The sequence below is a fragment of the Schistocerca cancellata genome, chromosome 5, assembly GCF_023864275.1.
Source record: "Schistocerca cancellata isolate TAMUIC-IGC-003103 chromosome 5, iqSchCanc2.1, whole genome shotgun sequence".
Lineage (NCBI taxonomy): Eukaryota > Metazoa > Arthropoda > Insecta > Orthoptera > Acrididae > Schistocerca > Schistocerca cancellata.
In genome coordinates this window covers 463,885,455-463,903,053 of record NC_064630.1, presented here as the reverse complement: position 1 = coordinate 463,903,053, position 17,599 = coordinate 463,885,455, and the positions used below count along the sequence as shown (strand labels likewise).

General features: G+C 43.4%; 1 protein-coding gene across 1 annotated transcript in view; it reads left to right on the top strand.

Moving 5' to 3' along the window:
• Positions 1–17,599, top strand: part of LOC126188603 (facilitated trehalose transporter Tret1-like) — a 277,714-nt gene that overhangs the window by 173,128 nt on the left and 86,987 nt on the right. Inside the window, exon 6 of the mRNA XM_049930205.1 lies at positions 10,274–10,484. Within this exon, the coding sequence (XP_049786162.1) occupies positions 10,274–10,484 (211 nt within the window). The remainder of the gene's footprint in view (positions 1–10,273; positions 10,485–17,599) is intronic.

Genomic DNA, 17,599 nt, shown 5'->3' with positions numbered 1-17,599 from the left:
CGATACGGTTCATGACTGGAGAACATGCTGGCCGCTCTCATTGAGCGCTGTCGTTATCCTGAACGAAGTCATTCATAAGATGTGCACGATGGGGTTGCGAATTGTAGTCATGAAGATTAATGCTTCGCCCATATGCTGCCGATATGGCTGCACTATCAGTCGGAGAATGGCATTCACTGATCGTACAGCCGTTACGGCGCCTTCCATGACCACCAGCGGCGTACGCCAGTCCAACATAATGCCACCCCAAAACAGCAGGAAACCTCCGCCTTGCTGCACTCGCTGAACAGTGTGTCTAAGGCGTTCAACCTGACCGGGTTGCCTCCAAACACGTCTCCGACGATTGTCTGGTTGAAGGCATATCCGACACTCATCGATGAAGAGAACGTGATGGCAATCCTGAGCGGTACATTCGGCATGTTGTTAGGCCCATCTGTACCGCGATGCATGGTGTCGTGGTTGCAAAGACGGACCTCGCCATGGACGTCGGGAGTGAAGTTGCACATCATACAACCTGTTGCGCGCAGTTTGAGTCGTCCTGTGGCTGCACGAAAATAATTATTAAACATGGTGACGTTGCTGTCAGGGTTCCTCCGAGCCATAATCCGTAGGTAGCTGTCATTTACTGCAGTAGTAGGCCTTGGGCGACCTGAGAGAGGCATGTCATCGACATTCCTGTCTGTTTGTATCTCCTCCACGTCCGAACAACATTGCTTTGGTTCACTCCGAGACACCTGGATACTTCCCATGTAGAGAGCCGTTTCTGGCACAAAGTAACAATGCGGACACGATCGAACCGCGGAATTAAGCGTCTGGGCATGGTTGAACTACAGACAACACGAGCCGTGTTCCTCCTTCCTGGTGGAATGAATGGAACTGATCGGCTGTCGGACCCCCTCCGTGTAATAGGCGCTGCTCATGCCTGGTTGTTTACATCTTTGGGCGGGTTTAGTGACATCTCTAAACAGTCAAAGGGACTGTGTCTGTGATACAATATCCACAGTCATCGTCTGTCTTCAGGAGTTCTGGGAACCGGGGTGACACAAAACGTCTTAGTAGCTTAATCAGGTCGTAGCAGCAATGAAACATAGAAGGAAGATAAAGGTTTAAAGTTCTCTATTTTCGAAGGTATAGAAGATGGAGCAGAAAATACATTTGTGGTACAACGGGGAAGAAAATTGGCCGTGCCCTGCTCAGAGGGGCCATCCTGGTATTCAATATTCAATTGTGCACAGCACAGAAAACTAGAATATGGATCGCAAGACTAAGATTTAATTTGGCAGGCAACACTCTTATCTTGCCTGATGTACCTGTACAATAGTGAAGAAAACTGGACATCTCTAAGTACATGGCATAGAAATGCCATATTTGCATGGATCAGAGAGAGAAGGCAGAAAAGCCCAAGATTCAAATCCCCATGGTGTGTAGAGAGTAGCAACCACGAACTGACAATCAGTAGTCTGAGCCAGAAACGGAACTATATGATTTTCTGACGAGTACCGGTAGTCTCGTTCTCGTAGCGTCCAGCTGTAGATGTGCCAGTATGTCGAAGAGCCAGTTAATTGAATTTCATGTAGATCTTAATGAGAGCTTTTGGGAGAGAGGCTGTACGTTTCTCCCCAGAGTTACCGAAGGCATTAGACGTGATCTGTCAGCTGTGTATCAGAAATGGTTCCTTAGGTCCAAGAACGGTGCACTTGTTCCGAAAGACAGCAGCATATGGAATCACGCCTAGGTCACCACATCAGGCGAGAAATACAGATTAATGTCTACGTTGCTCCCAGTGCGTTAGTCAAGATCATCAGGAATCGTTTGTTGAGAGCTGAGCTACTGGCGAGAACATCGCTCGCCAATTTTCCTCTCGCATTTCATCGCGGTGAAACATGACTCGTGTAGTGTAACGAAAATATTGGATGACTGGCCCGAATTTCTGCTGTGTGATAAGAGAAAACTCTATCATGACGTCAGTAATTACCTTGAAGTTTTCATACTGAGAAAATGGAATGAGCGATCCATATATAATTTGAAAAAACTTTTTACTATCAAGATCGCATTAATTAATATTTATCATTAGAAGTAGACATCCTCGGTGTAGCGAAGCAGCTTAAAACACCTGCGAACCTCAAGGCCTCCGGTCAGATTGTATACCAGTCAAATTCCTTTCAGATTATGCTGATACAATAGCTCCATATCTAACCATGATATACCCAAAGACTGGAAAGTTGCATAAGTCTCGCCAATACCCAAGAAAAAATCGGGAGTAATTCGTTGAATTACAGACCCATATCACTAACGTCGATTTGCAATGGGATTTTGGAACATATACCGTACTTGAACATTATGAATTCTCTCGAACAAAGCGAGTCATTACAAATAGCCAACATGGATTCAGAAAACATCGTTCTTGTGGATCAAAACCAGCTCTTTATTGTAATGAAATAATGAGTGATATCGACAGGGAACGTCAAACTGCTTCCAAATTTTTACACTTCCAGAAGACTTTTGAAAGGATTTCTCCCAAGGACTTCTAACTAAATTGCTTGCCTGTGGAGTATCGTGTCAGTTGTGTGACCGGATTCGTGATTTCCTGTCAGAAATATCACATTTCACAATAACTGACGGAAAGTCATGATATATAATAAAAATAATGGCTGACGTTTCCCAAGGAAGTGTTATTGGTCCTCTATTGTTCCTGATCTACATAAATGATTTAGGAGACAAGCTGAGCAGCCCTCTCAGATTGTTTGCAGATGATGCTGTCATTTACTATCTTGTTAAGTCATCAGAATATCAAAACCAATTGCATAATTATTTAGATAATATATCTATATACTGCAAAAAGTTGCAACTGAATCTAAATAACGTAAAACGTGAGCTCATCCATATGAGTGCTGAAAGAAATCTGTCAAATTTCGGGTTACACAATAAATCACACAAACTTAAAGGCTGTCAACTGAATTACATACCTAGGGATAACAATACGGACGACTTAAAATGGAACGATTACGTAGGTAATGTTGTGGGGAAAGCAAACCAAGGCTGCGGTTTATTGGCAGAACACTTAGAAAATGTAACAGTTTTGGATTCAACGCTATCATCTGACGAGGGGCTCAGGCCTGAAATTAACGATGGTATAATAAAATCATTTCAAGAAATCTTGTGGCTGGTTACAGTATTTCCTACAGTGTAATTAGTGAAATGATCATCTTAATAAAATAAGAGAAATCGAAGCTCGCACGGAAAGATGTAAGAGTTCGGTTTTGCCGCTCGCTTCTCGAGAGTGGAACGGTAGAGGAGTAGCTTAAAGGCGGTTCGATGAAGTCTGTGCCACACACTTAACTGTGAATTGTGGAGTAATCATGTAGATGTAGATGCGGATGACAGTTTCCGCAGTTTAAACTGTCATCCTTTGATCTTCAGAAATTTTTCGTCATAGATCGTGTTTATCAATCATGCCATGTCGTCATTATGGAGGGGGATATGCAGCACATTATACACAGATCGGTGAAAAGTAGAACCACATACTGATAAAAAGCACCTTGTGCAAATGAACTAGGTGCCAGATTCATCGTGATACGTAATGCAGAAATAAGAGGAAATGAAACAAACATGTCACAGTAAGGTCGCCCAAACAGCAGCACCAACGTACAGTGTGCCTCCCTCTGGCAGCAGCGCATACGTGTATTCTCGCACGCAAGCGATCATAAAGGTGCCGAATGGCATCCTGCGATAGGGTCCCGAGCATCTTGAGTCTGTTGTTCCAGTTCGACAGTGGTACTTGCAGGCTCTGAAGAACGAGTAAATTCCCGCTTCCCACACGTGTTCAATTGGCGAGAGATCTGGTGATCTTGTTGGCCAGGGCAGTTGTTTTGCACCGTGAAGAGCACGTTGCGTCTCAGCAGCCGTTCGTGGACGTGCGTTGCCCTGCTGGAAACGCACATAACTTTCCTGACGATGGAATGGCAGTAGCACGGGTATAAAATCCTGTTTAATGTAGCAGGCACTAGTTACTTTATTTTGCAGAAATGCCAAATGTGAGCGCGAGTTGTGACAGATGGCACCCACGTTCTAGAATTTGCTGTGGCACCTGTGTGTCATGGGCAAATGCAGCTCGCCAGGTCCACACCATACACGTGTAGGTCTTTTAGTCGCGTACAGACAGAACCCACTCTTATCTCTGAGGACAACAGAGCTCCATTCCTTTCTCCAGTCAACTCTTTCACGACGCTTTCACAACGCCAGTGTAGCCATGCTTGCTAATGTCGTGGTCTCAGTGGTAGCCTACCCAAAGGTACAAACGATCTTTATCCTGCTGCAAGCAGACTGTTCCCAATAGTCCTTGATCGCCCAGCTGGTTCAACATGTGCCCGGATTTCGTCCCTGAACGATGTTGAGTCGGCCACCGCTGCTCGCACTATGAGTCGATCTTCACGTCTGTCTGCACTACGCGGATGTCCAGAACCTGCTCTGTAGGTGTGGTAATGTTCCACAGACCACTGCTGAAAGCAGCGACACCCATCTATACATTGCGCCCAACATGTACAGCAGTCCTACGATACGTCCATCCAACTTCCGAGTGCCCGTGGAAATGGCTTAGCTGCTAAACTGCAGTACGTACTCGTCGGTGGGGCATGATTGTACCCTAGAATGTATGTTGCAAACACTGTTTACCTCTGAACTCAGCACAGTGACTGCCTCTACACGCCATCTGATCACCGATGATCGTGACGTAAGAATCACTCTGTATTCACGTATTACGTATATCAGGGCATCAATGAACATGGTTCTTGAGGGTGTTGCATTTTTTTTAGGAAACATACATGTAAGACTGCACGAGGTGTGATCTTACATTCTCTAAAAATGTTAGTGCATAATTTCTTTTGGCATCTAGTTTTGCGTGACTGTTTTGCTAAATTCGTATAAATTCTGAACAATTCACCATACGCTAAGGGACAGTCCATGTATGACTGGCAGGAAAATAACATTATTTAGATATTACATTAATCTTTAACCATTATTAAAATCTAATATTTTATGAACGGCAGACTGTAAGCAAGGTAGCTTGAAATGCCACGTAGATACACTAGTACAATATATGTCATCAAATGACGTCGTTTATCCGATTAAATCTTGCAAATATATATATTCAGAATTATTGCGCGATGGGAAATTTAGTTTTGGTCTCATCGGGGAAGTCGTCGTACAGTACGAACCGCAGAGTTAATTCTTCGAAGCCCCGCAGGAAGTTTTATTGTCTGATTTCCGTGTTGGTTTGACATCCATAACTGACTGCATCGTAAACTAGCTTAAGGAAATAGCTAACTTCACGGTCGACTGCAGCCTGTCGCACTTCATGGCGGGCAAAGTATCGCCTGCAGCAAAAGGCAGTTAAACCTGCACGTGACTTACAGCAGAAGCACTGATGTATTCATGCCGCACACGTCTTATCGAACACGACGTACACTTAAGCTGCTCATAATTACCTCCTGACTTTCCTTAGCAACTTTAATATTATGCCACCTTCAGTTGTTTAAGACATTTTTCTACTTGAAAGTCCCCTTGTATCATCATTCACTTATGCTCTGTCAGCTGAATTCGACGTATGGCCGTGGCCAAGTGCTTCAAAATCAAAGCTCCTCTACACGATCATTAAAATCCATCTCTACAGTAATATTGCAAATGTGAAAGTGACACTGTCTGTTTTACGTCTAAACCACTGAAGCGGTTCCGATTAAATTTGGTATGGAGACAGCTTCAAATGGTTCAAATGGCTCTGAGCACTATGGGACTTAATATCTGAGGTCACCAGTCCCCTAGAACTTAGAACTACTTAAACGTAACTAACCTAAGGACATCACACACATCCATGCCCGAAGCAGGATTCGAACCTGCGACCGTAGCGGTCACGCGGTTCCAGACTGAAGCGCCTAGGAGACAGCTTCAAGGATGAGGAAGTACACAGGCTCTTTTAGAAAGTGGGTAGTACAAGATATTTATTGATTTGAATAAAATTACGCGAATTAGGGAAAAATATTTATTCTCTGAAAAAACTATTTGCTCTTATTATTTTGAACTTTGTTATATTAGTAAAAATGCTTTTGTTTGTTGATACGTTCTATGTAATAGAACTAAACCTAATGAACACAGTGCTTATACAATCCTCAACGAGTTTACTCCATACCCCCACACCAATATCATTAACTGCAAAAATAACTTTGTCTGTTACATTTTCGCAACCAAACCACTGAACCGATTTCGATGAAATTTGATATGGAGACAGCCTGAATTCTGAGTAAGACCACAGTCTACTTTCAAAAGTAAAAAAAGGTAGAAAAACGTGAACCCCTAAGAGGGTGGAGTAAGGAATAGAGCATACCTTTTTTACAACATTGAACTTAAACCATGATAAAGAATATTACATTTGTTGCATAAGGTGCACGTTGTACAATTTACACATTACAAAGGTGCCCATGCACCTCCATACATATTGCTTTGTATCGATGCTGCGCGTGCCGTCACGTCCTTCGTAGGGGCAGTTGGTTGGGCGGGGGGGGGGGGGGGGGGAGGCATGCGCACACCACAATCTATGCCTAGCCGGACCGGCAGACATGTGAGGGTAGCTGACGTTACTATACGTACAACAGCCTACTTACCATCACTCATCGCAACAAAACTACTGATACATGAATGCAGCCATGCAAACAGCTAGGAATTAGTAAACCTCTCACCCACTGTATACGTTGAGCCAATATCAGAATGACTACAAGGACAAATTGTGGTAACTGAGAAGTTCCACAGATTAGGATCGTGACAGAGTCAAATGCACCAAATTAGCAATACAGTAAATATTCGCCTCAAAATACTGTAATAGTAAGGCAATAGAACCATATTCCATAGACCATTTACAGTTTTATAAAATTTAGCGACAACAATGTTTCACGGAAAATGAAAATTCGTTCTTGAACTCTCTGTTCTATATCCTTCTAGGTTCTGTGTTCAAAATTCATGTATTCTCAAAACATTATGAACTAAAGTGCCTTTTACCACATTGAAGAAAGGTTTCCCAATTTCGGATAGTAGTGTCCCTAATTTCGGATGGTTAAAATTAATGAAAATATATGGCTTTTTGGAATGTAAAAGGAAACAACTTTACCTGAATAGCATTAACTGGCACATTACATTATTTAGTGGAACATACACTACACGTTCATGTTTCCAACCATATTTTTCTGTACCCGCACACAGTTCGTGAGCCCACTGGAGACATTTTATGCATCTAATCCACTTCTCGCCGTGTTGGCCATTTTTGTAAGGCTAAGAGCAGTAGAGACATTCCTTATCTGTACTATCCTTCTCATCTGTAATAACCAAGGCTGGTTCGGAGGAGGAGTCATCAGAGTCGATATCACTTTTATCCTTCTTTTCAGACCATTGGGAAGACTGTTTCACTATTGGGTGTCTTTTCTTGCAAGTTCTTTCGAACATGTATAGGAGATGTTCGGCTTCCTTCTTCTTTCTTCAGACCTCTACAATGAAGCTTGTCGTTGCAATTTGTAAAGAATAGTCAGAATCGCGGCACTTTTACCTCCTCTGGTGGAATTTGAACTTTTGGAGAGAACATGGGGACTGATTTCGAGAGGAGAAATAAATTTAGAGTTTCGATTTGGTGAAGTGTTAGCAAATTACGATGGAACTGGTGGTTCTGGCACGGGAATCTGCGGTTGGACAGAAGATGCAGGTATTTCAGCTGCACTAGTGACTGAAGAATGTTGTGTTTCTTGGAGGGAGTTGGATCAAAATATTTCAGAGTTGAAACGTAGTATACCACTTTTTCTGAACCCATTCAAAGCGACTTCAATTGTTGCGGCTCAGGTGACAAGCTATCAGTGCAAGACACCATACAGATGGTCCTGCAAAATCATATAGTGTAAAATCACAGTAAGAATCAAAACGAACAAAAACTTCCTTTAGGCCTCACTTTGTTCGACCGGTTACAACCAAAAATATATTCACTTTTTACAGTTTTCAATAAACAAAACTCACTGCTTTTAGCACAGCGGTGCCGAAATATTTTTGGGTAAAAAGAAAAAAAAACAGTGTTTCTGCATAAAGGCAGAACCTATATCCTATAATTTAACTGCAAATACAGCTGCAGAACCAAAAGATGAATACGGGACGCTTTTTAATACTGACATCCTTTGTGGCGGTTTCCCAATCATGTAAAAATACCGCTGCCGTTGCGGCACACCGCTAACTGTACAGTATTAACAACAGCTTCACTGCAGTAAAATGCACCGTAGAGGCATATAACACTTTGATAGTTAGGATAGTGGCTTCACTTTCAGCAGGTCATACATAGAAGACGTTGCAGATCGCTTGCATGCCACTCAAAAATGGGTCTAAGTATGGTGCGCCGCACGGGGTAACCGCGCGGTCTTGAGCATTTTGCCACGGTTCGCGAGGCTCCCCTCGTCGGAGGTTCGAGTCCACTCTCGGACATGTGTGTGTGAGTGAGTGAGTGTGTGTGTGTGTGTGTGTGTGTGTGTGTGTGTGTGTGTGTGTGTGTGTGTGTGTGTGTGTTGTCCTTAGCGTAAGTTAATTTAAATAGTGTGTAAGCCTTGGGACGGATGACCTCAGCAGGAACTTACCATAAATTTCCAAATTTAAAGTGTGGAGCAAGTACGGGTAGACGGTAAATGTGAACGATAGGCCTCGCAGTGGTCGTCCTCTTTATGACAACACCAATGCAGGATCATTTCCTCCAACTGCCGGCTCGCAGGCGCCCAACATTAACTCCCTCTTGCCCGGGAGAAGTCAGTTCCAAAATGTAAGAAATATTGGAACTGACTTCGCCCGGACAACAGGGATTCGTATCTCAGACCAAACAGTGCGTAGAAGATTGTATCAGGATGGTCTTCATTTCAGAAGACCAATGAAAAGATTTGCAGTGAACCAACGAAAACGACGCAGTTGAAGGATCTAGGCTGTGGCATGTCGATAGAAATTTAAAATCCAGAGTATGCTCGGGCAACTTAATAACAGACTTTTGAAAAAATAAAATCTCGCACATCCGTTTCAGTGCTAATAGTTAAGTATTCGGCGACTAAAGAGCGTCAGTCCTACATTTACAGCCTGGTTGTGGTGCTTCGGCTGAGGTGGTTGCCACTAGATATCTCCTTACTTCGTGCAGCGTTGTATATTCGACAACAAAACACACGCTTGCAGCCTCTGTTCTGCACTGTCGTTTATGCAGTGCTTCCGAAAGTGGATGACTATAGTGATCCTGACTTTAATTTTCAATTTAATGGCTCAAAAAGTGAATAAGAATTTGATGTTCCTTCACTGGAGACTGAATATGACGTCAATTAATCAGATGATTGACAAATGATCGTCAGTGGTACAAGATAAATACATCTGTGCTCCAGGCAGCTCCTCCATGACACCCCTTCACAGAAAACTTGGGTTAAAAAGAACGGGGTACAGTGGTCGAGCATCTACTCACATGGCACAGAGTTATGTAGTTAATGCTGAACGACCGTTGAGTTGGCGTAAAGAGCGACTCCACTGGGTAGTGGATGACGGTAAACGAGTGATTTGGAGCGACGAGTAACACTGTAGTCTGCGACAATCCCTTGGTAGGGTTTGGGTTTGGTGAGTGCCTAGAGAACATTTCCCGTCATCATATGGAGTGCCAACAGTGAATTACGGAGGTGGTGTAACGGTATAGTGGTACTTCGCATTGTAAGGATGTAGTTCCCTTATTGCCCTTAATTAAATGAAAAATCCGGTAGGGTATGAAAATATTTTACGGCATTGTGTACTGCGTACAGTAAAGGAGCAGTTCAGAGCTGATTATTGTATCAGCGAAACAACGCATTGTCATGAAGCAACGTTTGTGAGGCAGTGGCTTGTGGACAATAACATTTCTGACCAGCCCAAAGTTGCGTGCTGAACCGAATGGAACGCCTTAGGATGAGTTGGAAGAACGTTTCGTTTTGGCCCCAGCTCCTTTAGCTAGGGCTACGGAAGAATGGGCTGCCACTCCATCATAGACATTCAGACACGCCAATGGTAGTGTCCCAAGCAGAGTTCATGCCAACATGAAGACTAGTCCATTAAAAGGTCTCTGGATACTTTTGACCAGACTGCTTTTGACCAGACTTTGCTATTTATTGTGACAGTGGGCGAGATACAGGGCACGTTTTTCGGTGCTAAGCAGGAATGAAGTTTGCGCAGAGCCTAGGGTGAGACGTCGCTGTGACGCTGCCGGCAGGTGCTGACGTACGTGGCGGAGATCACGGAGCCGCGCTTCCGCGGCGCGCTGTCCGCCACCAGCTCGACGTCGGTGATCGTGGGCGTGTTCACGCAGTTCCTGCTGGGCAACCTGCTGCCCTGGCGCACAGTGGCCCTCGTCAACCTAGTCTGCCCAGTCGCCGCCGTCATCGCGCTCTGCTTCGTGCCAGAGAGTCCACACTGGCTCGTCGGTGAGTACCCAATATGGACAACTTTTAATCAAAGAGGATCCCTAATTTTAGTAGTAGAACTGACAGCGAGTATGAATGGTGACTTTAAGATTTTGTTTGAGTAGTTGGTGTCTGAATATTCATTTGTACAGGTTCGTCTTGATCACGTAAATTCTACATTTCACAACTACCTTTTGCGGCCATTACCATCTTCAGATCATACAGTATTATGATGTAAGTATCAACGTCAAAGTCTGTATATATAGGTACATAGTGAGCACTCACTATGTCAGTCGACAGGTGTAATTCTTGAATTAAACGATGATGTTTCGGTTTCCGTTATTATGGGGTTGATGGAATAGTTCTATAGGAAAATTTTCGCAAAAAGTCCTCCAATACTATTCAATACCTCTTCGTCGTGTATTATCATCGCATCTCCCGCATACCAGCCGGCTGTACACAGCTGTGTAATGTTGGAACGTGCGGACACTCTCATTCGAGGTGATCAACGGATCACAGTGAACCACCTCGCTCCTCAACTGGGCGTCTCTGTTCGCGGTGCTGACACACTCGACCAAAGGTTTATGCCCTTTGAGTTCCTCGCCGATTAACAAAAGACCTTAAAGAGCAACAGGTTTGGCCCAAAGAAGAATTCACACCATTGGAAGCAGCATTTGGACGATGGCGAAGTTTTTGATGCAGCAAGACGATGGATCCGATGTCGACCAGTAGAGTGGTACTATGAAGCCATACAGGTTCTCCCAGTAAGGTGACGTAAAGTCATCACACTGAACAGAGATTATGTTGACAAAAAAGAGTTTTGTAGTCAAAACAGTGAGGAATAATATTATGTATTGGAATCCTGAATGAAACCAACCAACCTGCTTTCGGATAAAAATGTGTTGCTTTACTTATTCAACGCCCCTCGTATAATCTTTAGTATTTTTCTGTACCACGACTTTTCAGAGCTTCTGTTCTCTCCTTGTATGAACTTGTAATGTCTGTTGCACCGGTCTCTCTGCGATATTTTCAAAAATTTTATAAATTACATAACCCAGTACATATCTCAAAATATCTCTTCTTATCTTACCGATTCCTAAACTTTAATATACGATGATTATCAATGCAGAGTAGTTTCAAGCCCTGCGTCCATTTACTCCATGGAATAGCTTCTCTGCTATCTGTTTTCTCTTATGAAAACAATGAAGGAGATCTTGCCGATTAGCCGTGAAAGAAGGAAGATGTATATGTATGTATTGTTGAGCTAGTCGCCATCTTGATGAGATTCTGTATGAAAAGGAATTTAATACATGAACTAAACTAGAGTAAGTGTGTTCGCGTATTATTTAACTGATTATTATTGACAGTGTCTGCTTACTACGTTGTGTTGCACGGGATCAGTGGGGAACGTCTGATTTACACTGGACGAACCTGCCGTTTTGTATGCTCAAGATATCCAGTTACTTCAAATAAATAGGCTAACACGGTCTTACCAGCAGATCTCCGGTCTTCCCCATGTCATCACCGAAAGTTAATAATTATTACAAACTATCCATGTTTCCTTTCCGTGCAAAGCTATAAAATACGCTGGCGGAAACGGAAGGTATTAGATCATGAAGCACCAATTCGATACTTATCAATCCTTGTGGATATTTTCATCGTGTAACGAATATTAAATGATTAAACTTTCATTGTAATCTGACACTGTACCCAATTTCAGGCTGTTAACGAAAGTACAAGCATATGAATAAGTTCCTAGATATGTGAGTGGCTCTGAGACCTCTTAAGTAATAGAACCCAGTATGTAGTCCTAGATGGCGAATGTTAGTCAGATACAAAGGTATCGTCGGGAGTAGCCAAAGAACGTGGGATAGGGCTGCTATTATTTTCTATGTACGTAAATGATCTGGCAGATAGGATGGGCAGTAATCTGTGGTTGTTTGCTGATGATGCTATGATGTACAGAAAAATGTCGACGTTGAGTGACTGCAGGAGGATACCACATAACTCAGACAAAATTTCTGGTTGGTGTGATGGAATAGCAGCTAGCTCCAATTGTAGAAAAATGTATGTTAATGCGGCCCTTAATGTTTGGATACGTCATTAGTGGTGCCATCCTTGACACACTCATATCGTTTAAATATCTGAGCGAAAAGTTACAAAGCGATGTGAAATGGAACCAGTGTGTGAGACTGTGGTAGGGAAGGAAAATGTTCGACTTCAATTTGTACGGAGAATTTTAGGAAAATGCGGTTCATCTGTAAAGGATACCGCATATAAGACGCTAGTGCGACCTGTTCTTGAGTACTGCTAGAGTGTTTGGGATCTGCACCAGGTCGGATTAAAGAAAGACATCGAAGGAATTCAAAAGTGGGGTGCTAGATTTGTTACTGGTAGGTTCGAACAACTTACAAGTGTTATGGGAGGTGCTTCAGGAACATAAATCGGGAAGTCTGGATGGAAGACGACGTTCCTTTCGAGGAACACTATTGAGAAAATTTAGCGAAGCGGCATTTGAAGCTGACTGCTGAGCGGTTCTGCTGCCACCAACATACATTTCAGGTAAGGACCGCGAAGATAAGACATCATAATCTACGGCACATCTGGAGGCATATGTGCAGTTGATCGTCCCTCATTTTATCTGCGAGTGGAGCAGAAAAGAAAATGACTAGTAGCGGTACAGGATGCCCCCGCCACGCACCATGTGGTGGCATGCTGATTGTGTATGTAAATGCAGGTGTCAGTGGTTAACAGTGCATGGCAACTCGAGACGTTCTGAAAACCTACATTAACGTTAGACACATTCCACTCGCAGCATAAACTCACAGCATTCTCAAGTTGCAGTAGTCACATTCTCCTGTACTGAAAATAAATTATCGTCAGGATGAAATTTTAGTCAACAAAGGTACGTAAATACTGGAGTATCAGTTTGGCAGGATAGGATCAAGACGTGTATGGAGTAATATTTCCATTTCTGTCAGTGTACCTTATAAACTGCTAAATGTTGTACGGAATTGAGCACTGCCCACAATCTTTGAGTTATCCTGCTTTGCTCCAGGCTACTCTCACATTTCACTGCAAAGTTGTTTCTTTGCGTCTTTTGAACCATATTTTGCATCTTATAAGGGTCAGAACCCAGACTCCTCTAAGTCGTCAGGAGAGAGCCGGGAGGGATGCAGTGGTGAGGTCCTAGTTACGCTCGAGAGCGTCATGAAAACATCATTGACAATAACATTTATTTGGCAGTAACAGAGGATTGACTTCCACAGCACTATGACACAACCAGCCCAGTGAAACTCCCTTATCAGAGGAGGAAAGCCAGTGTGCAGTGGACCAAAGCCAATACGGCCAGTGCATTGCAGTGAAGAGTCAGTTAGTGGTCGCTACGCGACGGACGGCTGTCGACCGCGGAATCTGGCAGCCTCCAAATCTGCATGTCAATCTCCTAAGTGCTTCGTGGTCGTCAAAGATTTGCAGTCAGGTGTTATGCCCTAGGTCCACCTGAAGTACTCGCTGACATGCAGGGGTCGGCTCTCAGCCCTTATTTAGGAAACAGGGGCCAGCAGTATCAGCGATGCCACAGGAATAGGATGAACAGCAGCAGTGGGTACAAGAAGGTGGATGATAGACAGTGTCCAGGTCACACAGGTCAAGCCTCCAGCAGAACAGCAGAGTGATGGTGGCCTCCAGGAGCCATCAGCATGACCTCGAAGTTGGCAGCGCAGCTGGCAGCAGCAGCGTTCTTCCAGCTGGATTCATGGACCCAAAGGTTATCGGAACAGCTAGGCCTCCTGAGAGTCAACCTCCATAGTCTTCCCTCTAACTGGACTGCTGAAACTTGCACAAGGGCTGAGACTACGCACTGGGCAATCGGCAATCAACACTCGCCAAACAAATATTTGTTAGGAAGGGTGGGTATTCATATGTGCTTCTCGTGAACTCTGCGGCTGAGGTGGTGTCTATGACATTATGTATCCCGGTTTTCACTTCGCTGTCAGCTCTGCTAGTGACTTCTGACTCTTGCAGCTTCACCTTTCAGTGGCTCTCCTCTGCAAGCTCGTCACCTAAATACTTATTGTTGCGTTGTTCCTAGACTTCCTTACGAACTCTGCTTTGTCATTAGTATGACGTTATCTCTAAGCTTCCGTTGCATTATATTTTACTTGTAGACTTGGGAGCTCGATCATTCCCCCACACTGCGATAGCTTCCGTGTTTGCCGCAACTCACTCAGCGTTTCCCCTTATCTGGCAGTCTGCTGATCATTGACACATGCAGTTTGTCTTCAAGGAGCTGCCAATGAAGAACTTGGACGAGTTTTTAGTCTCCATCGGAGATGCTATTCTGGGGTGTAAGATCACCCCCTTCCATCAGAAAATTCGTTGTCGAATTTTTCAGTTTGGAGTAAACATCATAACCCCATCCTACATATTTTTCTCCATTAATACGACTTTAGTTATTGTTCCGTTACCATTCCACTAATTTACATGATTTTCAACAGTTGATATATCGAAGGGGCAGGGCCCTTGCAAAATTAATTTCTTACACGCTAACACAGTTATTCATACACTTAAAGGTTCATCGATTAGTTTATACGTAATTCTGTTATTACGTTTGAGCTTCATTCACAAACTAATCAACGGGTATCTGATGCACAGGTTAGTTTGAGTGGTGCACTGACTTTCGTTTAAAACAGAAACAGATTGCGCAAATTGCAATCAGAACCACTACAGCGCTGGTAGATGTCATGCGTATTGTCATGATACTATGATGTCGTCTATCGCGGTATCACTGTATGTGCTGGAACACTAGTTCGTCTAGTGGACATAGAATATCTGGATTCAGAGTATTATCTAGGATGGGTTTTGGGTAGGCACCACCTCCGGCGGCTTCTCGGGCCAGTACAAAATAGGTTGTTCCTACTTGAGTATGGTCTTATCAGTGATCGTAGGTGGTAAACGAAATTTCATGCTTGCTAAGTCACACGTCGTACCGTTCATTATTATTCCGCTATCCTGTAATTCCGCTCTATTCATACCTGTTGGTTTCCCATTTTCGTAACAGTTTACTGTGGATCAAAATGGTTCAAATGGCTCTGAGCACTATGGGACTCAACTTCTGAGGTCATCAGTCCCCTAGAACTTAGAACTACTTAAACCTAACTAACCTAAGGACTTCACACACATCCATGCCCGAGGCAGGATTCGAACCTACGACCGTAGTGGTCACGCGGTTCCAGACTGAAGCGCCTAGAACCGCACGGCCACACCGGCCGACTTTACTGTGGTTACTTCTGATGAAAAAACTGAGGAGACCCAGTGGGTGCTCACTCTCTGGAAATGTGATACGGCGTTAACACTTCCCTTTGACATTCACTTGCTTCGGCTTTTTCCCCAGGAGTAACAGGAGTAACTGGACTTTTCATGCCCGTACACCATTCTATATCATCCTATTTGGACAAATCCTAACACTTTCCCTCTGGCATCGCTGCATGTCTTCCAGCGACATTAGAGCGTAGCCATCTCTTCGCTCTGAAATTGTTACTATGTCTTTGGTCTATACCCGTACCCATTTCGGTAAGTGACCTGAGAAATATAAATCTTCATCTTTATCTCCCCCTCCCATCAGAAGGCGAGATTACACTAGTAAAACCATATCCTCATATACAGAAACAACATTGTATTAATCCCTCCAAGAAAAATAAAATAAGACACTTTAAAACATACTACAAATAGAACAAAATAAAACTGTCAAACGTCCCCTTTGAACAAATTTATACATGACTGTGCTTAAACTGACACACAATATTTTTAGCGCAACGCTATCTGACTTTCAAAAATCCCTACAAACGAATGAACCTGACTAACATTAACCTATACGTTTCACAAATCACTTACCTCACAAAAATCTTGGTTACTCGAACTACTGCAATAGAGCGAGCGCCACTACTGCCAGCTAAATAAAAGATTCAAACTACGGAAGGCACTAACTACTGATAGGCATAGTTAGCAAATGAAAGATTTTGATAGAGAACAAACAATGTATTTACCTTAATAGTGTTGAAAAATCATAATATACATAGCAGTTGATGACATCCAGTCTTACAAATTTCAAAACTCCGCCATTTCTCTCCCCACATCCACCACTGCTGGCGGCTCACCTCCAACTGCGCAACGCTACGCGCTGTTCACAACCAGCTGCCGCTGCCCAACACTACAATGGCAGACAACAATGCAAACTAGCCACAGACTGCACACAGCACAGCCATGATTTTCATACAGAGCGCTACGTAACGTTGCCAATAAGAAAACATAAACAGCCTACTTACATAGCCCCCATGCTCCCCACAAAAAATTTTACAAATTGTTTTGGGCACTGGCCAATAATGATTTGATAAAATTTTTCATAATTACAATAACAAAGATATCAAATGTACACACTTATTGATACAATGTTGGTCAAAAGCTAAAATTTTCTCACAGTCCATAAAGATAGTCCGGATCATTCAACATAATAGTAATTACAGTTTTTTTCACAAAGTCTCATTAGTAAAAGAAATTGCACACAGAAGTAGTGGATTTCCATGCAGTCTTGAAGAAGTAGTGTTGTCCTTCCAGCGAAAAGACAATGCTGACTCTTGACACACTGACAGGTAATGGGCCACAACAGAGCAAACCCACAGCAGAGTCATTCGACGTTTTGAAGAATATTGGTAGGTAGGTCATCACAGAACAGACCCACTGTAGTCCTGGTAGAGAGTATGGTATTGGTGGGCCATCAAACATGCAGACCCACTGCAGTCCTGGTAGAGATTGTGGTATTGGTGAGTCAGCGAAGGTGTAGACCCACTGTAGTCCTTGTAGAAATAATGGTATTGTTGGGTCATCAAAGATGCAGACCCACTGTAGTCCTTGTAGAGATGGCCAGCAGCCATCTGTTGTGACTGTGCAGGTGCACAATCACCATTGAAGAGTCTTGTGGATAATAGAGCAAGCCCATAACCACCACTTGTGCATTCACAAAGTTTCTGGATTTGTCCTTAGAACCAGCAATGCTGTTATCCAGTCCCTTGCTGAATTATTAACACACGTGCAAACACTAAAAGTCCCTACTTCTCACATATTGTCCATATACTAGG